The sequence below is a fragment of the Rhea americana genome, unplaced genomic scaffold (assembly GCF_003343005.1).
Source record: "Rhea americana isolate MKP2758 unplaced genomic scaffold, rheAme1 scaffold_619, whole genome shotgun sequence".
Classification (NCBI taxonomy): domain Eukaryota; kingdom Metazoa; phylum Chordata; class Aves; order Rheiformes; family Rheidae; genus Rhea; species Rhea americana.
This window is the reverse complement of record NW_028186778.1, coordinates 11,260-25,823: the sequence shown is the minus strand read 5'-3', so window position 1 is coordinate 25,823 and position 14,564 is coordinate 11,260. Positions and strand designations below refer to the sequence as shown.

Below are 14,564 nucleotides of genomic sequence, written 5' to 3'. Positions count from 1 at the left end.
CGACCCCCACCCACCGGGCACCCGCCTGTCCCAGGTAAGCGCCTTCCCCTGCGGCCTGGAAAGCAGCACGGGGCACCTGGGTGCCCTGCAGGGTTGGGGATGGGGATGCAGGAGGTCCCTGCTGCTTGCACAGATGGAGAGGAGGATGCAGGATGCCCGAATCCCTTGCAGGGATGGGGGTGCAGGATGCCTGGTCCTTTGCACGGATGCGGATGCAGGATGCCTGTGMCTCCCTGCATGGATAGGAACGGAGGATGCAGGATGCCYGAATCCCTTGCAGGGATGGGGATGCAGGATGCCTGGTCCTCYGCACAGATGGAGATGCAGGATGCCTGTGCCCCCTGCACGGATGGGGACAGAGGATGCAGATGCCTAAATCCCCTTTCAGGGACAGGGATGCAGGAGGTCCCTGCCGCTTGCACAGATGGAGAGGAGGATGCAGGATGCCCGACTCCCTTGCAGGGATGGGGGTGCAGGATGCCTGGTCCTTTGCACAAACACGGATGCAGGATGCCTGTGCCCCCTGCACAGAAGGGGACAGAGGGTGCAGGATGCCCGAATCCCTTGCAGGAATGGGAATGCAGGGTGCCAGATCCTTCGCACGGATGCGGATGCAGGATGCCTGTGCCCCCCTGCATGGATAGGAAGGGAGGATGCAGGATGCCSKWCTCCCTTGCAGGGATGGGGGTGYAGGATGCCTGGTCCTYYGCACAGATGGAGATGCAGGATGCCTGTGCCCCCTGCGCAGCTGGGGATGGCGGCTGCAGGGTCGCTGGCACAGCGGAGGATGGGGCCGCAGGGCGCCACGCAAGGACCGGGCAGTTCAGCACTGGTTTGCAGCCCGTAGGCAGGATGCAGCGTCCCTTGGTGCCAGGGAGGGCCGAGGGGCTGTGCGACTTTCAGGCCCCCCCAGTGCTTCTGAGCGGGTGCCGGGGCTGGGGATGCCTCATCGGTGGGACTGCCCCTCGCCCAGGTTTGTGCCTCAGTTTCTCCAGCTGTAAAGGGAGGGGGGAGGGCTTGTGCAATGCCGCTCATTGCTACCCCCTGCCCAGCTGACTGTCATCCCCACCACTGAAATCCCTCCTTTTGCAGTTTTAGCTCCAGCATCACCCCTCAACCCCCCCCAGCCCTTCCTCCCAGCCCTGTGCTTCCTACCCCCTGCTTTGAGCTCCCTCCATCTCTGCCCAGTTTCCTTCCCCACCAAAACCAGCTAAAACACAGCCAGCCGCCTGCAGCGTCTTGCTCCCGGCAGCCCCACCACCAGCCCCCCTCAGCCCATCTYGCCTCCCATCTGCCCCCCCAGCCCCGGGTCAATGCAACCAGGGTGGAGGGGACCAGACCCCCATGCACGAGGCCCCGACATGGAAGGGGAGGGGACAGCACCGCCGTACCCCCAGCACCACCATTTGCTCGTTCTTGCAATATTTGCAAACTCATATTTGGAATGGTACCGAAATCCTCTGCTGGGACTGCAAACCCCTGCTCAGGARTCACGACATCCTCCCTTGCGGCACAAAGCTAAGAGAGAGCGAGAAAAGCTGCAGAGCTTGRAGGTGACTCAAAACCCCACAAGCTGTGGCTCAGACCCCTCTCCCTTGCCCGGGCCTGGGCACGGGGACGGGGCGACAGCATCCCGCCAGCCCCGGGTGCCCATCCGCATTCCCAGCGCATCTCCCATGCCTCAGCCCGGCTGCAAGCTCCTCTGGAAAGAAACACTCACGTTACCTGGAAATGCCATGGATATTTCCCCAAATCTTCCCGCGAGGCTTGCAAAATCGCTGGAAGATTTCTGCCGGTGCCTGCCCAGGATGACTTTGGGGAGAGCGGGAAGAAGACAAACCTTTCGGCATGCAAAGGCGCTTGCTGCCGGGGCCCGGAGCCCGCGCGGCTCCCGCCCGGCGCGGCGGCGGACACGCGCGTGGAGCGCCCCGGCCGGGCTGCAGCGCGAGGCCCCTCGCAGCAGCGCCGGCGGAGCCGCTTGCTTGGCTTTAGCAGAGCAGTCGAGTCAAGAGCCACCAGCTTCGCTGGAGAAAAGGCTCCCAGAAGGGGTTTGCAGCCCTTGTGCCGCCTCCRSGGCCAAATCCCGCGGAGAAGCACCCGGCATCTCCTGCCTCGCCTCGGGGCTGGGCTCACCCCGCAGCGGGGCTCCAGTCCCGCTTGTGTCGTGGCTGGAGGGATCTTCACCAGGCGAGACAGGATGAGTCCCTGCAACAAGGCGTCTCCAGCCCGCTCCGAAGGGGCCCCCWGCTCGCCTCCTGCGCGGCCTTTGGCTCCGCGTGATGACCGGGGCGAGGAAAGGTGCCCGGTCCTCGGCTCGCCTGCCTCTCGCCCCGGCAATGGGACCGACCTGTTGGCAGCACCTCCCCGCTCCAGCCCCTGCCTCTTCCCCRGCCCCGCGTGCTTCGGAGGGGCCGACGGGCAGGAGCTAGCGAATGTTAAAGCTCCCTGGAGGGTCCGGATTTGACAGGCTGGGAGCSCGAGCTGAACTGCAGGAAAGGCTCGGACAACCGGTGCGTTTGCAGRTTGCCCAAGCTATCGGCTCTCCCCGAGGACCCCGCTGGGGGCCCCGGAGCATCGGCAAGGCAGCGGCACGTGGCGGATCGGCGGCTCTGCCCCACCGCGGGTCTCCAGCTCTCACAGCCGGCGCTCGGCACGCGCCGCGCCGCGTTATTTCCCCGTTCAGCAGCCGGGCTTGCAGAAGCATTTTGCACCAAGGATGCTTCTCACATTGCATCAATTTGTGCTGGTGCTCCGAGATCGGTGTCCGTGGCCGCTGTGTCCTGCGGGAAACTGTGCGGAGCATCGGTCCCGGGCGCCGGCTCCTCCGAAACGCCGGCCGCAGTTATCCCCGGCAGCGCGTCGGCTGCCGCCGAGCACCCTGCCGGCTTGGCTCGGCCTCTCTCCCGGGAGGATTTGCAGCCRCCTGCGCCTCTGCCCGTCGGCTTTCCCCAGCCTCTGCCCGGCCACGTGGCCGATGCACCATGCGCTGCAGGCCGGCGGCAACGTTGCAGCAGAGGCAGCCTAAGGGGGGGGCTCCGAAAGGCGCCCAGCGAGCGCTGCGCCGTGGCGACCGCACCGCCGGCGACCGCGGCGGCTTCCCATCGCCAGCTCCCTCCCCTGCGCCGGCGACGGGCACGCTCGGCCCGGCCCGAGCGCGTCGTGGCTGCGCGAGAGGCAGCGGAGGAGCCGGCGGGGAGGATTGCATCAGCCGGCGCGGCTGCACGCTCCTCCGCAGCGCTGGAGCGAGGCAGCCCCTTCCCGGCGGCGAGGGGCCGCGCTCAGCGCCGCGGCTCCGGGGCGCCGCTTGGAAGCGGCACCTTCCCCGCGGCAGGGGCAGGAGAGCCCGACCCGTGCCGCAGGCGGCTCGGCTCCCTCCGCCGAGGGCCCGGTCGCGCCACCCCGGGGGCTTTTGTACCCAGCTGCGTCTCCCGGCCGGTCCCGGGCTCTGCCTGCGCCTCAGCCCTTCCGCATCCCTGAGCCCGGCGTGAGCAGGGCTGGGAGGCAGCGGCCGGGGTCGGGCACGGAGGCGGCAGCAGGGAAAGGGACCCCGGGGGGAGCCCCGCAGCAAGCCCCAACGCTGGGACCCGTATCGCCCCCGGCTGCTCCCCCCCCCCCCGGCCGCAGGAGGTGGGAGCGAGCCGGTGCAGCCGCTGGAGCAGCGCCGGGGATCCTCTCCTGGTGCCGGAGGAGCCTGCGGTGGTGGCTCCCGGGGACAYGGGATGCAGGGCGAAACGGCGATGGGGAGAGGGGGCACGGGCAGGGAGAGCTCCTGGTTTTGGAAGCGCGGGCAGGCGCGCGCCGCCCCGGGCAGCGGCTGCAGCACCGGCCCTCTGCATTGCAGCAGCCTCCTGCCGGCGCGGGGCCGGCGGCCGCGTCCCCGGCGAGCACCCGTCCCGCACGCGTGCGCCCGGCCGGCCCTGCGCCGCCTCTCCGCAGGCAGCTCCTGCATGGGGGGCAGACCCCCCCCGCTGCACTGCCCCTGGCCGCTTCCCTGCACCCCTTCCCCAAACACSGCGAGACGAGCTGCAGCAGTGCTCAGCCCTGAGCCGGCCTGGCCGGGGAGGCTGGAGAGAGACCCGGCGGGGGTCCGGGCCGGCGAAGCGCAGCCCCCTCCGCCGAGGGCGCTGGGGGAGCAGCGCCGGGCTGCAGCAGCGCGGCGCGGGGCCTGGCAGCGCGCCACGGCCACGGCTCGGCCCGCCGAAACCGCGGGCGGCAGGCGTCACCGCCAGCTGCCTTGATGCGAAGCGATGGGCTGTGCCGGGCTGACAGGCACCGCGCAGGGAGCGAGGGCGGCCTCGTGCCGGCGGGCGTGCGGGTGTGCAAGCACGCGTATGTGCACACACGCATGCATGCATGCATGTGCATGTGCGTGTGCGTGCATACGTGTAGGTGCGTGCACGGGTGTGCGTGCATGGGTGTGCATCTGCGCGGGGCTGGAGAGGGGCAACGAGGCAGCAGCCTCAACCGTAAAATGATGCAGAGCCAAAAATAGCCCCCAGAGCCACAGGCAGAGAGAGAGGACGGAGCTGCAGCACCCAGACCGTGCAGCACCCGACTCCCCAGCCCGCCGGGCGCGCGGCGCCGGTTCGCCCACCCGCAGCGCCCGGGCTGCCGCAGGCACGCGCCCGTCGTCGCTGCCCCGCTGCCCGCCGCAGCCGCGGGGCCGGGCCGGGGCTGCGCCCCGAGGCTGCTCCTCCGTCCCGAGGCTGCTCCTCCATCCCGAGGCTGCTCCTCCATCCCGCCGCCAGCGCAGCCTCGGGACGGAGCCAAGCGCCGGCGCGCGGGCGCTGCGCGGCGCTGGGAACGGGGCGACGGTGCCGCGGCCCCACGTACGTACGTGTCGCGGAGGCTGCGCGACGGCCAGAGCCACGCGTTTATTTTTAACCGGCCGGGGAAGGCGCCCGGGGATTGGTGGGTTTCTCGGTTATATCACTAAATCCCCGCGAGGCCCCGTTACTTCCAGCCCGGCGAGCCGCGCCGCGGCGTGCCCGTAACCGTTTCGGCACCCCGCGCTCCCGCGGCGCCCCGGCTCCCCGGAGGTCCCCGCTTCCGCCCCCCTTCCTCGCTCAGCCCCGGGCAGGAGGAACAGGCTGTCCCCTGAGGCCAGCCCCTAAATCCACAGCTTTCCTTACGGTTTCCAAGGGGTTTTGACCCCAAATGTGTCCATTAGCCCAATAAATGCTCTGGAAAAAGCCTGGGGAGACGCAGCACGTCTTCCACCTCCGCCTCCCAAGGGCGATTCCCGGCCCCATCCGTCCAGGAGACGCTGCGTGGCCCCGCGGTCCCCCACGGGAGCGCGGCCGGAGCAGGGGGGTGGCGGGATGCTCGTGGCCACCGCGGCCCCCTGCCCGGCCCCGCGCCCAGCTCTGATGCAGCCCGCGGCGGAGCGGCGAAGGGTTAAGGCGSGCGGCGGGGCCACGTGACGCTCCGGGGATGCCGTTTTTCTGAAGATCAGGACGGATTAGGTTGGAATAGCAGGACGAGAATTTCTTCGGGCCGCGCTCGCCCCCGCCAGCCTCCCCCCGCCCCGGCCTCCCCGCGGGGATGCGCAGCGGCCGGGGCAGCACCCTCGCCGGGTAAGGGCGCCCGCCGCGGGGACGCTCCCGGGGGGGTCCCTCCTTCCCGGGGGAGCAGCTTTGGGGATTTTGCTTCCTCAGCCCAGCCCGGCGTCGGCGCTGCGGCAGATCGGGCTTCCCCGCGGTTACGTAAGGAACCCGCGGGACCGGCGGGGCGCGGATGCCGCAGCGGGTCCGGGGCGAAGAGCTGGGCGGGAGGGGGGGGTCTGCGGCTTCCTAAGGCAGGTTTGGCTCTAGCCTGATTTCAGAGCCCCTCCAGCCGGACTCTCGGCCCCGCGGTGCAGGGCGCAGGCGGTGCCGGCGGCGGGAGGGAGGGGGGCACCGGGGAAGAGCCGGGTCCCCGCTCCCCCAGCAGGACCCACAGGCGACAGCTCCCGTTTTCTGACCCATCTGTGCCGATAACGGCGCGGACCGGCTCACGTGACGGCAGCCGGATGGAGCCGCCGGCTCAGGCTGCTCCTTGCCGGGGGGCTGCCGCCAGCATCGGGTCCCGCTGTCAACGCCGGCCCGCGACCGGCTCCAGCAGCAGACGGGCTGACRGACAGGGCGCATCTCTGTGCCCGGAGAGGACGATGCGGCTCGAAGGGCATCTCGGCTAAAACCACTGCTCCCAGTGCAATCCCCTCCTGCCGGTGGGGATACGGCATGTGCGTGGTGCAGGGCTCGTCGTGCTCGGAGCAACGCGTGGGGCGATGCTCCGTGCTGCGTGGCGAGTGCGTGGTGCAGCGCTCCTCGTGCTCGGAGCAACGCGCAGGGCGATGCTCCGTGCTGCGTGGCGAGTGCGTGGTGCAGGGCTCGTCGCGCTCGGAGCAACGCACGGGGCGATGCTCCGCGCTGCGTGGCGAGTGCGTGGTGCAGGGCTCGTCGCGCTCGGAGCAACGCACGGGGCGATGCTCCGTGCTGCGTGGCGAGTGCGTGGTGCAGGACTCCTCGTGCTCGGAGCAACGCGCGGGGCGATGCTCCGCGCTGCGTGGCGAGTGCGTGGTGCAGGGCTCGTTGTGCTCGGAGCAACGCGCGGGGCGATGCTCCGCACTGGCTGCTCGGCCGGGGCTGCGCGTGGCTCCTGTATCCTTGCAGCTCCCACGCATGCTGCAAAGGGGCTGCGATCCGTTGGACGCTCGCGCCTGCCCCGGCGCCTGGCGGCAGTGTGCCCCACGCTCAGCGTCGCGCCCCGGGGACCCGGCCCCTCCGCTGAGCCCGGCCCCTCTCCCCGCAGCGCATGAGGCTGGTGCTTCCCAGAGCGAGACCGAGCGCCCGCGCGAACGCCCGAGGCGGGACCGGGAGCCATGTCGGGTTCCTACGATGAGTCTGCAGCAGCCGCGGAGGAAACGACCGACAGCTTCTGGGAGGTGAGCGCTTGCTGTGCCCCCCCGCCCCGGGGCCGAGCTCGGAGCCAGGCAGCCCCGGCAGCCCCTCTCCTCCCCATCCCCACCGAGGCACCACAGAGCCCTGAACTGCCGTCACTGCTGGGCCAGGCTCTGCACAGCACCCCAAACACAGACCCTGTGCTTGCTCRGCGCAGGATGGGTGCAGACTCCGGTCCTGGCCCGCCCAGGTGCAGGAGGGGTGCAGAGCAGGGTGGAGAGGACACAGGAACTGGGGCTGAGCCAGCCTGGAGCAAAAGCTCCTCCATCTCCAAGTCCATCCTGTTCCCCCGCAAAGCTCCCAGCCCTTCCCCAGCCCCYGGCACCCAGGCCATGGCTCCCATGCTTCCCGTCCCCATCCCAGGTGGGGAACTACAAGCGCACAGTGAAGCGGATCGACGATGGGCACCGGCTCTGTAATGACCTCATGAACTGCGTGCACGAGAGGGCCAAGATCGAGAAGTCCTATGCCCAGCAACTCACTGACTGGTCCAAGAGGTGGAGGCAGCTCATTGAGAAAGGTACTGTGGYCTCTCCCCATGCCGTGGGTCACCCCATGCCAGTGGTGAACCAGGACACCTGGATCCCACTCTCCTGCCTTGGTGTCCCCACCTGTAAAAGGGATGCGAGGACAAGCCCAGCTCAGCACCCGCAGCTTGGGTTTGCATGCCTGGGCTCACCCATCCCCTCTGTCCTTGCAGGCCCCCAATATGGCAGCCTGGAGAAGGCATGGGGTGCCATCATGACGGAGGCAGACAAGGTGAGTGAGCTGCACCAGGAGGTGAAGAACAGCCTGCTGAACGATGACTTTGAGAAGGTCAAGAACTGGCAGAAGGATGCTTACCACAAGCAGATCATGGGAGGCTTCAAGGAGGCCAAGGAGGCAGAGGATGGCTTCCGGAAAGCACAGAAACCTTGGGCTAAGAAGCTTAAGGAGGTGAGGAGGAAATATGATCTGCAGCCCATCTTGGTCGCCAGAGGCCACTTCCCAGTCCCTTGGAAACCTGGTCCAAGCTGGGCAGTGCAGGAAGACCCAAGGAGCRCACCACAGAGGCTGGGAGGGTAGGCAGAGGGATGTGGCAGGGGGCTATGACTTCTTCTCTGACGTCCATCCTCTCTCCCTTCTCTCACTAGCTGGAGACAGCCAAGAAAGCCTACCACTTGGCCTGCAAGGAGGAGAAGCTGGCAATGACCCGGGAAGCCAACAGCAAGGCAGAGCAGTCCAACACCCCCGAGCAGCAGAAGAAGCTCCAAGACAAAGTAGAAAAGTGCAAGCAAGACGTGCAAAAGGTGTGAGTCTCTGCCCAGGCGGGCCCCATGCTGGGACAGCTGGGAATCTCAGCGGCGGAGCAGTGATGCAGCTCGGCTGCCTCTGCTCCACGGCTCACACAGMACCAGGCTCTAGGGTTACCCAGGCAATGAGAAACAACGCAGATGGCCACCTCTTGTCCATTTGCCCCCTTCATTCCCCCTTTCCCTTCCCTACACACTGTACAACTCATAGCAGAAGGCTCAGGCTTTGCAGACAGGCCTAAGGGCAATGTGAGCTGAGAAGAGGTTAACCCCTCTTCCTGGGGCAAGATTTCTCTTGCAGACAGACTGATTTAGCTCCGGAGGGTCTTCACTGAAGCTGAGCTAGAAGCTTGGCCAAAGTGGCCCAGACACCAAACCCTCTCATTGCCCAGGAAGAGCCTCTGAGGTGCTTGAGCTGTAACTGAGACACCCTATCTCTTGGCTGCAGACTCAGGAGAAGTATGAGAAGGTTTTGGACGAGCTGAACAAGTGCACCCCACAGTACATCGAGAGTATGGAGCAGGTCTTTGAGCAGTGCCAGCAGTTTGAGGAGAAGAGGCTCAACTTCCTCAAGGAAGTGCTCCTGGACATCAAGAGGCACCTGAACCTGGCAGAGAGCAGCAGGTACGTGCATCYCTTGCTGGCCAGTCCACTGGCCAGGGAGAAAGTGTGGTGTGTCAGCATTGCAGCGGTCAGGAGCCAGAAGGAGCAATGCCAGGATCCATGAAAGGTCTACTCCTGCTGCCTGGCAGCAAACCAAGCCCTGGAGGGTCTGGGTGCTTCCAAGCAAACTAGTCCCCTGCAATGCAAGGGAAAGAGGTCTCCTGCCACCATTGTGGCCACTAAGAAGTACCAGAGTGGTGCAGTCATGCAGGTGGGCTGTGCGGGAGCCAGGTGCCCTCCAGTGGCTCCTAGGAGGAAATACAACCGTAGCTTCTCGCCATCCCACCCCATCCCCGCTGCCAGAGGACCCCACTTGCCGGTAGGGTCCATCCCCTCTTGAATACCCTAACTTGCAACTCTCCCCCAGCTATGCCAATGTCTACCGGGAGCTGGAGCAGACCATCCGCCTCTCGGATGCGCAGGAGGATCTCCGGTGGTTCCGCAGCACCAGTGGCCCCGGGATGCCCATGAACTGGCCCCAGTTTGAGGTGAGGCTTAGCACCCCCAGGGATGGGGACCATCGCTGCCCCCGCAGGCGCTCAGAGCCGTGCAGTGTTTGCCTGTTGTCCCAGTGCTCAGGGGCTAGCTGGTTTGTGCTTCCAGGAGTGGAACCCGGACCTGACGCACACGATAACACGAAAAGAGAAGCTGAAGAAGGGCGAGGGGGTGACCCTGACCAACACCAGCAGTGGGAGCGAGACGGGGGCGCAGGGAGGGGAGCGTGGGAGGTGAGTGTGCCGGGCAGCTTGCCAAYGGGCAGGAGGGGAGGGCAGCTGGGCGCCCAGCAGGATGGGGAGATGCAAGCCAAGGTAGGCATCTGTCATGGGGAAATGCACAGTGTTTGCCCGTGCAAACACTTCAGAGCCCTCCCTCTGTGTCTTATTGGCTGTGGGGCAGCCTGGTGGGGGCCATGCCCTTGGCCCAGGAGCTTGCTTGCTGAAGTCCTCATTCCCGCGTGACCATGGGAAGGCTGCAGCACCCATCCAGATTTCCCCAGTGAAAGGGGCACGCGCRTTCCTCCTTCGCTCTCCGCCTGTTTTGACAGCCCTTCTGCCTCCTTCCTTCCCACCCCCAGTGTAAGCAGCCACGACCGTGGCCAGACCTACAGTGCAGAATGGTCCGACGATGAAGGCAGCAACTCCTTCAACACCAATGAGGCCAATGGTGGCACCAACCCCTTCGACGAGGAGCCGTCGGGGAAGGGCGTGCGGGTGCGGGCTCTGTACGACTACGACGGGCAGGAGCAGGATGAGCTCAGCTTCAAAGCAGGTATGGTCYCTTGTGGGTGCTGGGTCACTCAGAGCATCTCTGCCAGAGCTACTTGTCACATGCTGTCCTGCTTTTTGGAGTAAAATCCCTCAAATCATTTCTGAGTTATCCCAGCCCCTCAAATGTTTAACTAGAAGGGGAAGGCACAGTCTGAGCTTGAACCAGAGTAGGCTTGGAGAGGTGCTAGGACACAGCATGTGGGGTCTCCTGGGGTTAGCCCTTGCATTTCTGCCCTACAATCTTAAGTGCCAGGGGTCAATCCTAGAAACCCCCAGGAGCTGCATCCAGGGGAGAAGAAGAGGAGTCAGGAGAAGCTTCCTGCACACTGCCACAAGCTCTCCCCTTTCTACCTTTTGTTTCAGGTGATGAACTAACCAAACTAGGAGAAGAAGATGAGCAAGGATGGTGCAAAGGGCGCTTGGACAACGGGCAGCTAGGTCTCTACCCAGCCAACTATGTGGAGGCTATCTAAGTCTTGTGGTGTTCTCATTGCCGTCAGCAGATAAATCCACCCTCCGYTGTCTCCATCTCTCCACCAGCCAACCAGCCATTTTGCCGTCTGGTCGTTCACTCCTCACAGTTAGAGATTCAGACATATTTTCCGACCAAGCTTTTATTTTTTTAAGAGTTGTCTCTGAAGAGTATTTTGCATAGTTGCTTTTTTCTTCTAAGATAATGTGAAGCAAAAGATGACGTCGTCCGTTCTTCTACTTTAGTTGGTTTTCCAAGGGAAAAGCCAATACCTCAAGATCTTAAAGCCCAACCAGTGAGAGCTTCTGATTGGTTGGTTTTTAAAGATACTGAAATCATGAGCCACCTTCTGATTGGCTGGAACTGTTCCGAAATGCACAGCACTTAAGCTCCTGGGACCAATCAAATTCGTTCCCCCCAAAATGAAAGGAAGTGGAGTTTTACTCCGTTTATTTATTGGTGTTCCCAAGCTCTTTTCCCCAATTCATCCTCCATCACAGCCCTCTCTCCCCAAAGGAAGGGGATAAACATCCTCCTYCTCCTGCCAACATCCAGCCCCATCAGTGAACCAGTCCTCCCCACCTCGCTGTGGGCCATGGCCAGGGCCAGCTGCAGATTCAACAGCTGGACCTTCCCAACCATATAGTTCAGTGGCATCTCTTCAGCCTCCTCCTTTGTGCCAGGCCAGGTCCATTCTCTGCTCAGAGATGTCAAGATCTTGCTGGAAGTGTTGTCTGCTGGAGGGAGTAGATGCTCCAGAGCCAATGCCCTGCTGCAGGAGCAGCAGTGGCTCTCGCAAGGGCATTTTTATCCCAGGGCAAACCAGATCCAGGGCCAGGTGGCCCAGCAGGGCCTGAAATAGGCTGCTATTTGGAGAGGAACCTCACCCTGGTTTGATGGTGCTGGAAGCAGCTTCACAGCCAACCCAGTGAAGTGGAGGCCTGGTTTGGATGCTGCTGAGAACAATCCCCGTGGGACTGCCTTTCCTAAGAGCAAAATCCCCCTGCAGCAGGAGGAGACCTCACGGCCCCTGGCTTTGAGCTGGCAGGAGGGGGAAAAGGGGTTAAGCAAAGCCCAGCCTCGCACGGTGAAGCAGGAACCTTCCTACGGGCTGTCTGGTCCCCGCACTGGGGCAGGGAGCCAGGTCCAGCTGGGAGCTAAGGTGGGAAGAGGTTGGCAAGCATCCAGGAGGACAAGGAAGGCTCAGCACAGGGAGCGGACCTCAGCTGCAAAGAAGCTGCCTGGTGAAGAGGGCTGAAGACCCCAGAGCCCTTCCCTGCATGGGGGGAAGCAGCGTCGCTGGCCGGTTCCTCACCCCYGAGCCCGCGGCATGGAGGACCCGCCGCAGGATCTCGCGGCAAGCCGCCCCGTCCAGCCTCCGTGCCCCGGAGGGTGAGCGCGCGGGTGTTTTGGTTGGACACCTGCTCCGCCACGGCTCTTGGAAAGCGCCTCCCAGCCCCACTTGGCCCTGGCCTCTGCAACCGGCCGCTGTGCGGGAAGCTCACGGGTGACGTAGCCCCTTCGCTCCATCTCACCCCAACCCTCCTGCCATGGGCAACCTGGGGAAAGAGCCCAGAGGCTCGTCTCCACAGCCCAGCTCTTATTTATCTCCATAACATCAGCCCCGCCTGCATCACCGCCATCGCCCGCCCCGCGCGCTCCTCTCCCACCTCTCCTCTCTTCCCCGGTCCGTCGGTTCGCGAATTCTTTGGCCCCAGGGAGCGGGTGTTCCTCCGAAGCAAGGCAATCGCCGCGCGCTGGGTACCGCGGACGAGAGCTGCCCAGCCCCGTCTCTTCTGCTAGTTACAATTATGGGGAGCGGGGGGGAAAAAAAAAAAGTCAAAAAAAAAACCCAACCAACCACCTGTCTCAGCAATGCACCCCGGTTTTTTGTACATTGATTGTGTAATTTAAGAAGTATATATATAATATATATATATATATTGTGATTGTATTACCGTGGATACAACAACAAGAACAGCAAGCGAAAATGGCTGAGCTCTGTAAGCGTTCTGCCGGCTTGGGCCCTCGTCTGCCTCGCACGCGCCGATCTCGCCCCGCGCGGATGTGCCTGCCGGGGCTGCAGACCCCGGGGGAGCTCGCGGGGGCCCTGAGGCCCGGGGTGGGGGTGGGGGGCAGCTGGTCTCATCCCGAAAACCTGGTGCCGGGCAACACCTCAAGATCGACCCTGGTTTTCTCGCCCCTGAGCTGCAGGGAGCGGACGGGTGCTCCGGGTTTCCTCCCATTTGCCCCATCCGGGGCGCGTCCAGGACCGTCAGGGCAGGACGGAGGCACCCGGGGCAGTTTCGGTGGCAGGTTGAGGTCTGCAAACTTGCARCAGCCCGCGGGGAAAGCGCCGGCCTCGGCTTTCCCTCTGCCACAGGGGCCGGCTGGGAGCGACGATCCGCTCGCCGGGGACCACGGAGAGCCGGTGCCGGGGCACCTCCGGGACCCCCGGGCGAGGGGGGCTGCGGGGAGGGGACGGGCACCCCGGCGTCATCGGAGGCCGCCTCACACCCTGATCCCCCCGGGAGGGACTTGCTGGAGAAACCCCGGCTCGGCAGCCGGGGGCACCCGGAGGAAACCACCCGACACACGCTTCCCCTTTTTCCCCCCCTCTTTTTTTTCTCTCCCTCCCTTTTCCAGAGACAAAAGCTGTTTTCCTCCTTCGCCTGCTCCTCTCCTTCCTCCGGCRGTCTCAGACTTCAACCCGCTCACGGTGTTTGCAGGGCTGGCCAAAGACCTTCGCTGCTCTGCCATGTAAACAGTCCGAAACGGGCCAAAAGACGACAAAAACGCAGCAGCTGCCACAGGCGGCTATTTTAAGTTAAAAACAAAAAACCACCAACCGGGTTTTTTATTATTTTTTTTCCCTCCCTTAAACTCCCACAAAGCATTTCATGGGCATCCSGGGCTCCCCTCTATACTCCTCATTTGAACCGAAACCACAACTCATCGCTGGCCAAAACCGAAAGAAAAACAAATAAAAAACCCTATAATATAAAAGATCAACATTGCCGGGTAACTTAGACTCTTATGAAATGAGCAGGTTAAACAATCCCCAGGTCTCTGTCCAAGTTCGGATTTGAGTATTTGCATTTCAGATTTATATTCCAGAAGGAAACAGCAAAAATTACATCTTTTTCTTTCTCTTTTTTTTTTTCCCCCCTTTCCCTCCCCCTTCCCTAGGAGCAGGATCAGGCAGTGAAAGCCAAACCAAACCAAAAGCACGGGCCGGGCCCTGCGCCCCGCGGGGCAGCGACGGGGGCGCGGGGCAGCCCCACGGCAGGGACCGGGGCCGCCGCTCGCCATCGCCCCTTTTGCAAAAAAAAACCAAACAAACAAAAAAAATAACCCCTCTCTCTTGGACGGCGCCGCGTCCTTGCGGAGAGGCGCCCCGGGGGCCGGCTCGCCGCCCCCGAAGCGGTGCCGACCCGCGGGATCCCGGCTGGGCGAGGCGTTGGGGGGGGGATCTGGCGCGAATCTGGAGCAGCCCTGCCGCGGCCGGCAGAGCTCCTGCCGAGCGGCACCGGCTCCCGCCGGAGCGGCGCCGGATCCCATCCCGGAGCGGCTCTGCGCCGCGGGGTCTCGGCCGGGCTCCCCCCCCCCTCCGCTTTCCGCCGGCTCGGGCGCCGCGCTGCGCCGTCGGAGCCTCTCCGCGTGCCGGGGCGCGGGGCGCCGTCCCCGAAGCCCGCTCCGCCTCTCAGAGCGGGTGCACGAACTGGTAGACGAGGCGCTGGGAGATGTCGGGTTTCCGGATGATGCCCTTCTTGTAATACTGCCGGATGGAGCGGCTCAGCTTGTCGTAGTTCATGGCCGGGCGGTTCTTGCGGATGCCCCACAGCCGCGCCACCTGCGCCGAGTCCTCGATCTTGAAGATGCCTGCGAGCGGAGCGGGGGGCGGTGGGACCGGGCGAACGGGCAGGCG

General features: G+C 64.4%; 2 protein-coding genes across 2 annotated transcripts in view; one reads left to right on the top strand and one right to left on the bottom strand.

The window, feature by feature from the left end:
• Window positions 1-5,443: 5,443 nt before the first annotated feature.
• Window positions 5,444-12,429, top strand: PACSIN1 (protein kinase C and casein kinase substrate in neurons 1). Its single transcript, XM_085320188.1, has 10 exons — window positions 5,444-5,576; window positions 6,793-6,925; window positions 7,305-7,461; window positions 7,642-7,877; window positions 8,075-8,230; window positions 8,682-8,857; window positions 9,264-9,384; window positions 9,500-9,624; window positions 9,972-10,165; window positions 10,528-12,429. Exons 2-10 carry the CDS (start codon window positions 6,863-6,865, stop codon window positions 10,635-10,637), a joined length of 1,338 nt encoding a protein of 445 aa, XP_085176314.1. The 5' UTR covers window positions 5,444-5,576; window positions 6,793-6,862; the 3' UTR covers window positions 10,638-12,429.
• A 1,910-nt stretch (window positions 12,430-14,339) lies between these two features.
• Window positions 14,340-14,564, bottom strand: part of SPDEF (SAM pointed domain containing ETS transcription factor) — a 2,501-nt gene continuing 2,276 nt past the window's right edge. The window contains exon 4 of the mRNA XM_085320190.1: window positions 14,340-14,518. Coding sequence (XP_085176316.1) covers window positions 14,340-14,518 — 179 coding nt within the window. The remainder of the gene's footprint in view (window positions 14,519-14,564) is intronic.

What these genes read in the sequence shown, in the direction of transcription:
- PACSIN1 (XM_085320188.1), top strand. Translation starts at nt 6,863, where the DNA reads ATGTCGGGTTCCTACGATGAGTCTGCAGCAGCCGCGGAGGAAACGACC. An exon ending in GGGCTAAGAAGCTTAAGGAG is followed by an intron (nt 7,878 to 8,074) that starts GTGAGGAGGAAA and finishes TTCTCTCACTAG; the next exon opens with CTGGAGACAGCCAAGAAAGC. An exon ending in CAGGGAGGGGAGCGTGGGAG is followed by an intron (nt 9,625 to 9,971) that starts GTGAGTGTGCCG and finishes TCCCACCCCCAG; the next exon opens with TGTAAGCAGCCACGACCGTG.